This window comes from Pseudochaenichthys georgianus, chromosome 19 (assembly GCF_902827115.2).
Source record: "Pseudochaenichthys georgianus chromosome 19, fPseGeo1.2, whole genome shotgun sequence".
Classification (NCBI taxonomy): Eukaryota; Metazoa; Chordata; class Actinopteri; order Perciformes; family Channichthyidae; genus Pseudochaenichthys; species Pseudochaenichthys georgianus.
Window position 1 is genome coordinate 2,691,082 of NC_047521.1, and position 14,500 is coordinate 2,705,581.

General features: G+C 45.3%; 1 protein-coding gene across 1 annotated transcript in view; it reads left to right on the top strand.

Moving 5' to 3' along the window:
* Nucleotides 1-12,346: 12,346 nt before the first annotated feature.
* Nucleotides 12,347-14,500, top strand: part of LOC117464661 (caveolae-associated protein 1-like) — a 23,436-nt gene continuing 21,282 nt past the window's right edge. The window contains exon 1 of the mRNA XM_034107200.2: nucleotides 12,347-13,215. Within this exon, the coding sequence (XP_033963091.1) occupies nucleotides 12,685-13,215 (531 nt within the window). The 5' untranslated portion in view covers nucleotides 12,347-12,684. The remainder of the gene's footprint in view (nucleotides 13,216-14,500) is intronic.

The window sequence follows — 14,500 nt, forward strand, 5'->3', positions numbered from 1 at the left end:
AATGTTATTATATTAAAGCAGGGGTAGGGAACCTCCGGCCCCCGGGCCGTATACGGACCGCTAGACCATTTGGTACGGCCCTCGAGGTAATTTATAAACAAAGTGGCCTGTGCCTGGTGGTGGGGCCCAATGTGGTATATTTTCATGGGGCCCAAAATCCCTGGCGGCGCCCCTGCACACTGCTCTGCTTTCTGCACAGACCTCACAGCTGTTCTCTCTGGAAACATCGCGTCGCCATGAAAGCAGTTAATAAAATAATATCCAGGGGATGCATGCAGAGCTGTCATTGGCTGAGATAGGTCCGGCCGTGCGTCACATCTCTGTTCCCGGAAATGCATCCACGAAGGAGCCGTGGAGGACCATGGAGGACCCATCAGTGTATCCTCGGTTATAGCTCCTCCAGAGAGCCTCCTCGACGCTCGATCCTCGGTCCTCGAAGTGCAGTTAGAGAAATGAGATGTCCTTCAACATGGCGCGCTGAAATTCATTTCCGGGTCACTACCGGAGGACCGAGGAGTCGAGGAGGGGGATTTGATGAAATGAGAAAGGGCCCATGTCTCTAGGGGGTCCTTCTCACTTCGGTTAAATGGATTCCTTGCATCCCTCACTTGCGTCGTTTCCCTGTGACTAGTCCCTCCCACCGGGGAAGCTTGGAGAGACGCAAGGAAACCACGAGAAGCAGGGAAATGAGTTTTAAGAGCAATGGGACGTCCTTTCCTCCGGAGCGTCACGTGAAGCGACGTCCGTTTGTGATGACGCTGCACAGCTGATCGTCTGACAGCAGCCAGCTCTGTCCCCGTTATTTCCACACACACCCCCGCCTCTGTTAGTACAACATTTACTGACACAACATTTGTATCATCTGTTGTAGACCCAAATAAATAAAATCAAATAAGAACTCATTCTCAAAAAAGATAAACGCCATTCTTAAAATGTATAAACAAATATTAGTTGGATTAATATTGATTAGAGTGCACAATAAAAATAAAATAATTGAGAGAAGAAAAAGAGATATATTATCTATCAAAACCCAGTTAGATTAATATTCATTGGATTGCACACTTTGTTTGTTTGTATAGATATGTAGCAAATTAACATTTTAAATAGCACTTAATGACTGACTGAATGGAAATGACAATAAATGAAAATGTAAAACGAAAAAAGCGATCATGAAAATGTTTCCAAAAAATGAATAAAATGATTTTTCACCACTTTGTTGTTCAGATATATCACATATTTGTAACTAAATGATACATTAATTGAAACAAAACACGGTATAAACTGAGGAGTGACTCTCGTGAGTTTCATGTATTTTATTCACTCCGCTGGGAAACTGCTCTCATGTCAAGAAGCATCAGATCAGTGCATGCACTGCATCGTCCAATCAGTGAGCGATACAGAGTAAGGGGGCGGGGCGAGTGTCTGAGGATTTCATCGAAGGATGGGCTGGTGGTTCCTTGATTATAGCTCCTCCGTTATCGCTCCTCGCTCCTCCAGCAAAAATAAGGCCATTGGGAGTCGGACGCTACTCAAGATGGCGCAGACAAATCAACTTCCGGTGAGACCGAGACCGAGGAAATGAAAAATAAGAGAAGTGAGAAAGGGCCTAGGTTTCTCAATACTCTAATTTCCCCTCCTCCACTCCTATCCTCGATACTTAGTCCCGCCCACAGGAGATGCAAGCGGAGGACTGAGGAGGGGAACCGAGGAGAGAGGAGGGGAAGCAGCAGGCGGTTAGAGAAATGAGAACTCCTCTCCTCTGAGCGGTCATTTTAAAGAGACGTCCATCAATGATAACAGGAGGCACAGCAGCCCTCTGTCTGATGGACCAACCCAGTCTCACGGCATTTCGTGTTCACCAACACGACTTTTAATCTATTGATTCGTGTTCACCAACACGATTTGCCCCTTTTTTTCGTGTTGCACAGCACGATTTTAAAAGCAATGTATTTATACTGCCTGCAGCACGTCTTTTTCTCCGTTCGGGTCGTGGTAGACCGGAAGCTGTGTGGTTCATAAAAACATGTTCTTACTCAATATCAAGCCACAGTTATTGCTTTTATTTTAAATCGTATAATTTCGGACTTTTGTTTCCGTCTGTGAGGAAAATAAATGGGGCTCAGAGCCTCAGGATACTGAAATCTGTATTTTTAAATATTTTTTCCTTCTAATTTGTTATTCTTTTCAAAATAACACACTGTTATTTACTCACCAATAACACACAATTATCCTTGCTTTTATTTATTGGTTTAATTCCATAATCTCGGGCTTTTTTGGCGTCCGTCAGGAACTGAATATCAAAATAAATATAACCGGAAACAGACGTAGGCCTATAAGGGACATTTCGAGCATCATTGCGATTGTCAACATTTCTGAGTTTAGGATGGACGAAGACACTACACTACCCATAATCCCCAGCTATCGTTTAGGACTACAGTCCCCGTAAGGTTACGCAGAGCGTCAAACAGCTGTGTGAAATGGAACGAAACCACGCCAGACTATCCAAAACTGGAATCGAACGCCCCCCCAGAACTACACATGCTGGCTATTGTGTTTTCGCAAAATGTTCTATGGGACGTCTCTACTGAACGTTTTCGTTTTTCCCACAATTAGAAGTTGCCAGTATTAAACCAGGGTTGCCAACTCTCACGCATCTGGTGTGTGACACACGCTTTCACCCTCAATCTCACGCTCTCACTCTGCCCAAACTATTCTCATGCCAAAAACAAGAATACCGAAGACTAGAAACGGTTTTGAACACTTTTGTCAGGTAGTGATCGTCTTCTCAATAGAACATCTTTGATAATGTCTTCTGGCCAATCAGAATCAAGATAACGGCGTGGTGTTGTTGCAGGAAGTCCCGACGGAGAATACTTTTGCTGTAGTACATCTCTATACGTCGATACAACATTACGTGTTGATAGAAATCAACACGTAATGAAATAAGACCCCACGGTTTGATGATTGATAGGTGTGTGGGCTGTCTTTCATTTTGACACAGAACAATGGGGGCTATCCTCCCTTATCCACAATGTAAAGTAATTCACAGCCTCTTCCTCTTCTCTCTGTGAGGAGCAGCAGGTTCAGCTTTCAGAACAAAGTAACAAAAAACTAAAATGGCATTCATTTGTTTAAATATGTCATGTAGTAGGCTAATAGATGTATTTATGTTTCTTCTCAAGAGAGTACCAGAATGTGTATTTTATGTTAGTATTTCAAAAAATCTCCTGGGGGAGAATCCCCCCAGACCCCCCTACAGGGGTCGGGCTTTCAGCATGTAACTCTTTCACCTGTGGGTAAATTGCAGGATTGGCTCCAGGTCGCCTTTTTTATTTACTACAAGACAAATGTGCCTTTTTATTTCATACAGTTGAATTTGGATTGAGACAGAAATAATCTAAACCTCACGCGTGGCGTTTCACTGTCAAGGGGAGCGTGTATGTAATTACATTGCAAATACTGACTTCACCCCACCACTGTATGGGTTAGCCCTACCAGAGATTACCCAACAAAAATACTCTCTGGCAACTGCCGACCCGTATTGCGCAAGCGCAGATCTAAGATCCAGTAAAAATGATAAAAGTCTGCTGCTTATTGTTCTACTAGGCCAAAAATAGAGTGTGTTAATTAATATATTTGGCAGTTTGGAGGAAGGCTGTAAATTTGTTTGTGTGTGTGTTTCATGTATAGGCCTCTCACGATAATTCATTTTGTTGGATACATTTTCCAGGAAATTATTGCGATAAACAATAATATTGTCGGCACCGTTGTATGACCATTTTAGACCCCTGTACATCCTTTCGAACTGCTAGTCACATCCTCATGTAAATGTAAATTTATCGAGTTCATTTTTATTTATCGTACGTATCGTCGCGACAGGCACACAATAAAACAGTGGAAACAAACATGTGTTTGACTTTCATTAGTGAATGAAACTTTGTGCCCTTTATAGTCTGTGTCCAATTTTGTGTATTTGTATATATTGTATATATATATCCTATATCCTATATATATGCTAAGGTCCCGCTGCTGACACGATAGCAGTCATTTAGTGCGCATATGTGTAATTAAACCCATGATATCAAAATCTCACTCCAGCCAGGTACCCACAGTTGGCAACCCTGATTAAACACATTGGTGTTATCAAATGTAAAACATATAATTAATAAATGGGTGAAAATCACTTGTGTCCATAATGCGCAGCATTAATATATAGCATTAATATATATCCACATGACAGCTCATTGCTACTTTGTAATTCTACTCCACTACAATACAGAGGTTAACCTGGTATTTTTACTCCACTGCATTTATTTGAGTTACTTTGCAGATTCTGATTAATTATGTGAAATATAAACAACCCTTAAATCAGACTTTAGTTACACCTGAGTAAAATTCAGGTAAGGTGATTGTCAAGTGCCAACAATCAGGAGAGATATTTGATAGTTGGTGCTTGAGAAGACTAAACATGTATCTGCAATTGACATGAATGGAAACAAGTAATAAAGTATATTCATTACTCGTTATTCTCTACTAATAGTTAATTAAATACTGTATATTATGGCTATTTTGCACATCCCTTTCAAGATTTTCAAAGGTTTATTGACATATCATATACACAACTACGGTGTAGTTATGCAATGAATGAAAATCTTGGGTCACAGGTTCCTCAACAGTGCATTACAAGACATCTATCAATATGTGTGTACCTCCACCATTAAACTGTCATATTCTGCACATTTCTTATTCTATCTACATACATAAGAGTATAATTAATGTGTATAATATCAGTTAAAATAAGTGCTTCAACATAGTTAACATTGCAGGAAAGCAATATATTAGATGTTAAATACTTTGTCAGGCTTAATATTTATCTGTAGATAGATACCCCCAAAGTTTTTTTCTTATTTAAAAGAAGACCTTAATCTGTTATTTAATGTTTAAATAAAGGTTAATCCGTTTTTCTGTTTTGCACCTCCTCCTATTCATATCTTTGTACATCCTGCACTAAACTGTTTTATTGTAGAGATCACTTATAGTATCTTCTTGATTTTTTATATTCTATATTTCTATATTTATACTTTCCCCCTATGAAAGTATGTACTCTTAATATTTTTTTAATCAAATATAACACATAAAAATAATAATTCAATAACGTGCTTTAACCACTAGGAGGTGCACACAAGGTACACACAGCCATAATAACTTTGTATTATTAGTGTGTATGTACAACATCTGAAGATGTATAGTTTTATGCATGCTTTCACATCATTTTACAGAATATTGCTATACTATTTCAGACTCAGTATTTACATTCTTACATTCAAAGAATCAGTAGCATTTCAACAGGTTTTTGATATAATAAAAACTCAAGTTAGATACCGTTACTAATCAGCTATAAGTTTTAGTTTGTTTGAACTTATTCATTATAATTATTGTATAAAATAGTATAAGAATGCAAACTTAAATTGATTATAGTCTATTATCAATTCAGGTTAAGAAACTAGTGTTGCTTGCATCCTATTTTAAAGGCATTTCTTTTTATAATCTACTAAAATGCAACAAAAAAAGGGTTTGATTCTATTAATGTTGTCTTTTTTATTGCACTTTGGCAGCAGATTCCTGAGTAGCTTCAGATCTGAGTTGTCTTATTAGTAAGCCTCATTTATACTTTTGTAGCAACACTATTTTTATATAATGGCAAAGAAAGGGTTCAGAGTCTTTTCTTTCTTCCTGTGTCATATGTGGCAGCACTGTTCAATGTTTCTTGAAAACATTACCCACTGTAGTGGGTTACTTTGAGCATGTGTTTTAAACAGTTTAATCCCTTTGTGAATTGTTTCCACTTGCGCCGTCCTTTAATTTCTTCATACAGCGGGAATCCAGATGAATTAATCCTGAGTCCAATAACCATCCTCCTTTAACAACACACTTCACATTCATCCAGTTTGTGACAGTAGTTGTAGCATTTTTGAGACTTTTAAACTTGAATTACCGCTGTTGCGCCCACCACAATTGTGTATGTGTGTGTGTGTGTGTGGTGGGGGAGGGGGGGCCGCAACTTCCAACAGGAGTCAGTTGGGGGGGCTCTTGGGAAAAAAGGTTGGGAACCCCTGATCTAGATGATCCCTCACACTTCAAGATTCAAGGCTTTTATTGTCATATGCAGGCTACATAGTGTAGTTATGACAATTACATTCTTAGGTCTCCGCCTCCTCCAACAGTGCAACACAATACAACAGATAATAGTGCAAGTAAATGAAATATAATATAATATAATAGAAATTGTGCAGAATAGTCTATATACAAGTAACTGGAATATTGATCTATATAAGTATAAGTTACTGTTAGGATTTGTCTGTGTTAGTATTTTTCGTGTCCTTTTCTATCTTTGGGTTTCCTATTTTATTTTGTAAAGTGTTCACCCCCGTTTCCTGCCTGTTTGCTTTCTGTCGGTTTCCCTCTCTGATTACCCAATTGTGTTCACCTGGTACCTATGTGTTTTCTCCTCCCTCCTCACCTGTCTCGTGTTTATGTGATTAGTCCTGGGTGTATTTAAGTTCTGGGTTTTCTGTCTCTCTTTGTCGGGTTGTCTTGTGATTTGGCTTGTCCTCGGTGAGTGTTGTGTTCTAGCTGTATATATATATAGCCTTGAAATAAAGGAATTCTTTTCACTTTAATCTGCATTTGGGTCCTACCTGCTTCCTTCGCTCTACCGTAACGTTACAACCCGACCACAAATATGGGCCCAGCAGATCCTTTTGAGCAGGAATTATTGGATTTTACTTTTTCTTTGGCTACCTGCTCTGATCAATGTATAGGAGCGGTCAGGGTTCAGCAGCGAGATGCTGCTCTGGCAGAAGCAGTCCACCTTACACTGAGGAATCAAAGTTTGGTGAAATTCTTACCTGCCAGGCTTTTGGATTACCTCACAATTTGTTTTCCCGATCCTGACAGACCCAGGTCTCCCAACTCCTGTTTTGACACCACACGCATCGGTGTGGTCCGTCTGGCGTCAGCCCCTGCTTCTCACCCAGTGTTTGCTACTGTCCAGGAGCCATTCGCTGGTACTCGTCTGGCCTTTGGAGGTCCACGGAGCCTCCAAACGGCTCCTAAAGGAAGGGGTCGCAAGGCCAGGTTGGCAGCACGAGCCCAAAGGGCCAGGGTTCCAGAACCAGCAGTCATGGTTCCGTGCCCCAGTACCATACCACATAGCCATGGTACCGTGCTCCAGTACCACCCCACACAGCCATGGATCCGTGTTCCGGCTCCAGTGCCGGTCCCAGCAGCCATGGTCCCTGCTCCGGAACCGGACTTTACAGCCATGGTTCCGGCCCTGGTTCCGGCCTTAGCAACCATGGTTACAGCCCCAGTTCTGGCCCCAGCAGCCATGGTTCCGGTCCCAGTCCTGGTCCCAGCTGCCATAGTCCCTACTCAATTCCTGTCTCAAGTCCCTCCTCTAGTCACTTCCCTAGTCCCTTCTCCAGTTCCCCCTTTAGTCACCTCTCTAGTCCCTCCTCTGGTCCCTTCCCGAGCCCCTCCTCTAGTCTCTCCTCTCTCCTCTAGTCCCTTCCCAAGTCCCTTCCCAAGTCCCTTCTCTAGTCCCATCTCCAGTTCCCTCTCGAGTCCACTCTCCAGTCCCCTCTTGAGTCACCTCTCAAGTTCCATCTCTAGTCCCGCCTCTAGTCAATTCCCTAGTCCCATCTCTAGTCCCTCCTCTAGTCACTTCTCGAGTCCCCTCTCCAGTCTACTCTCGAGTTCCCTCCTCGAGTCCCTCCTCTAGTCCCTCCTTTAGTCCCCTCTCGAGTCCCCTCTCGAGTCCCCTCTCAAGTTCCCTCCTCTAGTCCCTCCTCTAGTCTCTCCTCTAGTCCCCTCTCGAGGTCCCTCCTTTAGTCCCTCCTCGAGTCCCCTCTCTAGTTCCCCTCTCGAGTCTCCTCTCGAGTTTCGTTCTCTAGTTCCTCCTCTGGTCCCTCCTCTAGTCCCCTCTGTAGTCCCTTCCCTAGTCCCTCCTCAGGTCACTTTCCTAGTCCCTTCTCTAGTCCCATCTCAAGTCCCTACTGAAGTGCTGTTGGAGGTCCCGCAGACTACTCTTCTGCCGGGGGTCCTGCCAACCCCAGGTCCTGTGCCGTTGGAGGTCCCGCAGACTACTCTTCTGCCGGGGGTCCTGCCAACCCCATGTCCTGTGTCGTTGGAGGTCCCGCAGACTGCTCTTCTGCCGGGGGTCCTGCCAACTCCATGTCCTGTGCCGTTGGAGGCTCCGCCGACTACTCTCCTGCCGGGGGTCCTGCCAACCCTTTGTCCTGTCCCGTTGGGGGTCCCGCCATCTACTCTCCTGCCGGGGGTCCTGCCAACCCTTTGTCCTGTCCCGTTGGGGGTCCCGCCGACTACTCTCCTGCCGGGGGTCCTGCCAACCCTTTGTCCTGTGCCGTTGGAGGCCCCACCGACTGCTCTCCTGCCGGGGGTCCTGCCGGCCCTTTGTCTTGTCCCGTTGGGGGTCCCGCCGTCTGCTCTCCTGCCGGGGGTCCTGCCAACCCTTTGTCCTGTGCTGTTGGAAGCCCCGCCGACTGCTCTCCTGCCGGGGGTCCTGCCAATCCCGTGTCCTGGTCCTCTTCCATGGGGGATCCTGCCGAGGCCTGTCCCACCAGCTCCGACACCAGGTCCTGCCCGGCCTCCGGCACTGTCCCGTCAGCGCCTTCCTGCCCGGCCTGCGGAGCTGTCTGGTCTTCGCCCTCGAGCCCGGCCCCCTGAGTGCAGCGGTCCTCGCCCTCGGGCCCGGCCCCCTGACTCTTCCTGCCGCTGCCTTCAACCCTCCATGGTCCCCACCTTGGACTCTGTCTTGCCCCCGGGTCGTCCGCCCGATTCCCCCTTTTTGGACTCCGCCTTACCCCCGGGCCGTCCGCCCGAGACCCCTTCCTGGTCCTCTGCCTTGCCCCCGGGCCGTCCGCCCGAATCCCCCTTTTTGGACTCTGCCTTACCCCCGGGCCGTCCGCCCGAGACCCCTTCCTGGTCCTCTGCCTTGCCCCCGGGCCGTCTGTCCGAGACCCCTTCCTGGTCCTCTGCCTTGCCCCTGGGCGGTCAGTTCAGTCCCGTCCTCCTGACCCCCTCCTCCCACCCTGGTGGCTTAGTGATGCGATAGTGATCTTATGGCCTGTGGGATGAAACTGTCCCTGAGTCTGGTGGTTCTAGTCCGGATGGTGCGGTACCGCCTGCCAGACGGCAGCAGACAGAACAGTTTGTGGCTGGGGTGATGGGGGGTCTTTCTTCCTGAGCCGCTGGGAGTAAAGGTCCTCCATGGAGGCAGCTGGTGACAGTGGCGGACTGGCCATCAGGACGTTGCCATTTACTACTGGTACTGAAGTGTGCCGGTCGAGATGCCCGGGCTGATTTGTAGTCCCAGTCCGCCCTGCCTGGTGATGTGCTGTGTAGTTTTCACCACCATCTGTTTCTATATTTGTTGAGGTAAATGCACTTTGGTGAAGTTCTGGCTGTTGATCCGATAATGGGAACAGAGTCAATCAATATTCCCTCTCTGTCTAGTGTTGCTTTGACCTGCACCTACTCCGGAGATCTCACTATAAAACAGTAGAAATATCAAGCTCTATTCGCCTGGTATGTTTGCATGGACTGTGTAAAGGTACACATATAAGGTATTTGACTCTGTAAATGTACACATGTAACACACATGGATGTTCTGTACATGTCAAATCAAATAACACAAAGCTAGACGTTTCTTCTCACTTTAGTAGCCATCTGGGTAAATCTCAAAAGCGAGACTGGTGTTTAATCCAAGAAAGTGGTTGATACACAGAACATATTGAAAGTAAACCCTTCTGCTGGGCCTTCTTTATGATTGATATAAATACGGTCTGCATTTCACATGTAATGTATAAGGAATGGTTGTTTTGCACGTTTTGTTTTGTCGACTGGCCACAGCAGTGCCTTGATGGATGTTAATGTGTTGCGTTCCGGCATAAGTTGAGATGACTTTTTGATTGTTGACCCTGCCTTTTTTACCAGAACCTTCCGCTATAAGACCTCAGCTCTGTCAACAAGGTGGTTTCATTCAAATGAATGAGGTGGATGCAATTATTTAATCTTACTCTGAACATTGGCAAAAACAATGATATTAGAGTTTACAAGAAACTGATCAAAAACAAGGATCATGTGGGCCACTAACCCAAAGGACATGAGGGGGCCTATAGGGCGTATCCTCTGTGGGTCCATTACTAATATTTACACCTTTCACATCACACATCCTCATTGGAGCTTGTGCTATTAAAAGAATATTGATCAGCCTTTATGTTCCACCATAATCAGTCATGCTATAGAGATGTATTGCCCCCTTCATTTTTTTATAGTCTACTATATCAAACTCTGATTAGATGATCATCCTTGTTCCAACTTGTGTCTCTAAGATGCTTATGATACTTCAATGTTTATTACCTTGAATAAAGTGCTACCAAAACCACTCCTCGGGCTCCTGAGAATAAAGTCTACCAGATGTGGTGGAATACTGCACAACTGGCCAAGCGTTGAGTCAGTACTAACAACATCCTGTAGAATGTTCCCCTTACAAACAGCCACAGCAGCGCTTTACCCCCTTTCATTACACATGCAGCAGGGTTTAAACCAGGACACTGGCTGGTTGCCAGCAGGCCGCTTTGGAAACATGCAACTCCCATCATGTACATAAATGACTGGGCAGAGCTAAACAGCTTACAGCTTGCTGACTGGTTCCGGGGTGCCCTGTGTATGCAGTAGCTTCTGTGTACAAGAGAGCAGAGCATGCCACATGGACTTATATGGAGCACACATCTGGGTTCTGAATGGAAGTCGCTCTTTGGAAAACGGCTTTCCATGAATTCCACATAAGAGATTGACTCTCTATAAATGTGTTCACGAGCAGTTGTGGAAAGATCAGTCCACCACAGCCAATGAAACAAGCCTTTCTTCAAAGACGAAGCACGATGGGGCCACAGGCTCTACTCTCCTGAAGATGCTGAGTTATCTATTTTGACAAAGTGGCGACCTCTTCTTTCTTCTTCAATGTTCATTTTGTACCATTGAGAGTAACATGGCTGATGAAGTAGTCACTTTAGTCCATGGCTACCTTGTGATTGACAATTAGCGACACTAAAAGATAAGATAAGATATACTTTATTGATCCCAATGTAGTCATTATTTCTGTTGAGGCAGCGTGTAAAACAAAGTATTGCACATTAATAGAAAAACAGCGTTGCTCAGGCTTTGAACATTGCATCAAGTCTCTTTGAAAGCATTTCACCGTGCCTAATGTGAAATGTAGATGATACTGCAACCATAACTGATTTGTGTGGAAACAATTACATTTTATGCAATTGACTTGTGAAGAAAATAGGAGTATTTTATGAATGACAAAACAGTGCTAAATGAAGAACTTAAGATTCAAGTTATTTAAATGTTTACATTGGAAATATTAGTTTGACAAAACAATTTTAACTCAAGGTCTACTGAAAAACTTTTTATTCAGAACTACCAACCACATGCCACCGCCGTCATCAGTGAATGGCGTTGTCATGGCGCCAGCCTCATGACCAACATATTTGCTGCTTAAGGCAGAGAGAAAAAGTGATTGTTTTTCTGTGAAATGGTAGTAGTAATCTTTTAGCAGCAAAGTTCATAAATACTTGTGTGTGTTGGAGAAAGGTCATGAAACATGAAATGTTGCTTCAACAGCAATGCTTCCAGAAGGCATCACAAGATGACCGTGTGGCCAATTAGCTTCTTTGTGACCTTTTCCTTCCTGTTTACTTTCATCCATCAGAAATCCATCCCACCTTCCATCAACTGAATATGCTCTGCATAGAAATGTTGAAAGGAGTGGAAACAGGAAGAGATCATGCAGACATTCCTCCTTCTACTATGCCTGAGCTTGTATACATGCGGATCAGTGCAGCTCTGCTCTAACTATTCCAACCATGCTGATGGGCCGAGGCTACACCAAAGGGGCGTGTTGTTGAACCACCGACGGGCTGGACCTACAGCTAGAGGTAGTGTGTGTGTGTGTGTGTGTGTGTGTGTGTGTGTGTGTGTGTGTGTGTGTGTGTGTGTGTGTGTGTGTGTGTGTGTGTGTGTGTGTGTGTGTGTGTGTGTGTGTGTGTGTGTGTGTGTGTGTGTGTGTGTGTGTGTGTGTGTGTGTGTGTGTGTGTGTGTGTGTGTGTGTGTGTGTGTGTGTGTGTGTGTGTGTGTGTGTGTGTGTGTGTGTGTGTGTGTGTGTGTGTGTTTAGGGTGGGGAGGAGTTTGAAGAGAGGGGGAGAGTCCAATGGAAAATAAGGGGGGTGGAGAGAAACCCAGCCAGCTGTAGCTTGACTGGAGGGTTTCTCTGCCTGGTGTGGCATTCACATCCCAACGCTCATGTGGTAACATCCAGTATCTCTTGGCTGCCCCTGCACACTGGACTGATTCCAGGGATTTGAAGTAGACAGGACAGACAGACAGACCGACAGACAGACCGACAGACAGACAGACAGACAGACAGAGAACAGAGTGCCTATATGCTGGAGAGAGATAAGTCAGTTACGAAGTAGGAGGAGAAAAGAGTAGAGACCAAGAGAAGAAAGGGAGAAGCAGGTGAGAAAGTGGAAAAAGGCATCTAGAAGAAGCAGAAAGGTAGCTTAGCTGTCTGTACACTTCAAATCCAGCGACATGGCTACTATGGAAGCACTGGAATCCACGAGTGCCCTGATGGAGCCTCACACCCTGACGGAGATCTCAGACGATGAGGTCAACCCCCCCCCCTCAGACGACGAAGACGATGCCCTCGCCGCAGTCAAGAAAGAGCTGTCCATCATGGGTACCGAGGGGGACTCCGCCGAAGACAAGGACGAAGCTGGGAAGCAAGACACCCAGGTGAACGGGGTGATGGTTCTGACTTTGCTCGACAAGATCATCGGGGCGGTGGACCAGATCCAGCAGACCCAGAGCGGGCTGGAGGCCAGGCAGCAGGATATGGAGCGCTCGGTGAACAGCATTCAGGGCGAGCTGACCAAACTGTCGAAGAGCCACAGCACGACGTCCAACTCCGTGAACAAGATGATGGAGAAAGTGCGCAAGGTCAGCGTCAACGTCAAGACCGTGCACGCCACCCTGGAGAAGCAAGGAGGCCAGATCAAGAAGCTGGAGAACAACGAGTCCGAGCTGCTCAAGAGGCGCAACTTCAAAGTCATGATCTACCAGGTAAGAGTGTGTGAAGATGTGTCAGTGTGTGGTTGTGTGTTTCTGTAAAGGTGTGTATGTAAATGATGTGCCACCTTATTGGCTCAAGGAAGGGTGTGGCCCGTTGCTGAGCCCTGCCATGTGTGCGCTCTTGAATGTGAATGGAAGTCATGACACTGACTCGCCACTTGGAAAGAAGAATGCTGTAAGTGGTCATGGTGGTTTAAAGCATTTGTTTAGCTTCCTGAGGGGCAGAGGGTTTCAGGGAGTGGCTGAAGGTTTCACATCGCTGGCCCGCGCCCAGGTGACAGGCGGTGCTGTCTCCCCCTGAGCCTGCACCAGCACACACGTGCCACTCGCCAATGCTTTCCCAGTAGATCATATTTAACAATAGGATGGTACCTTTCATTTAATTCCCCACACATTTATAAGAATATGTAATCTGTTAAGTGATGCTTGGACACTTGTGTGACACCTGTATGAGAAACATACTCTCACCCTCACCTTTAATAAATCAAGGGACGAGTTGTTTGGAGTTGTAAGCTGACTGAATGTGAGCACGCCAACCATCAACCGAACCGCATTCACATTCTGCTTGGAAGGAAAAGCTCCTTGAATGGAAAATGGATTCCTGTGATCATAATCAAAGGCACAAATGAATTATAAGATTTATTATACGATGAATTTTAAGATTGATTCACACCGCTCCCTTAGAAACAATTACCGGACACATTACTCACACAGCTTCCTGTGTTCTCCTGGTTGCTATCGGCTACATGTTCCTTTATATGACTTGTTTTAATGCATCATCTCTCTGAGGCCCTACGATCCCTTTAAAAGCACTTTTTTTAGCCATTACTCAATTGAGTTGATTCTACTTTAAGCACAGATACATTATACTCTTTAACAACAAACAGTAGCAGTGACCATGTGTATCTGGAGATGTAGACCCTCCCAGATGTTGCCGACCCCAGATCTACTGTACATTACTCAAACACCCAGCATCCACTGCAGGTGGCTTCCAGATGTTTCTTCCGTAGCACACTATGCTATATATAGCACTGAAGAACACAAGGCGGGCTCGTTGGCTGCGTGTTCTTTATGGAATCCATTCGTAATGCAATTTCACTCTTTCCCTTTTTTTTTTTTAAACAAAGATGGAAAATACCACAAGCACGCTCAAGGTCCTGTTCGAGGCAGAGGCGTGGAGGGAGAGCTCTGAGGGCAGATGTTGCATTTAGAAAGACAGAGAGCAGAGCACGTTGTTTTCGCTTGAGGGGAGTGGAGGGGAGTAGAGGGGAGGGAG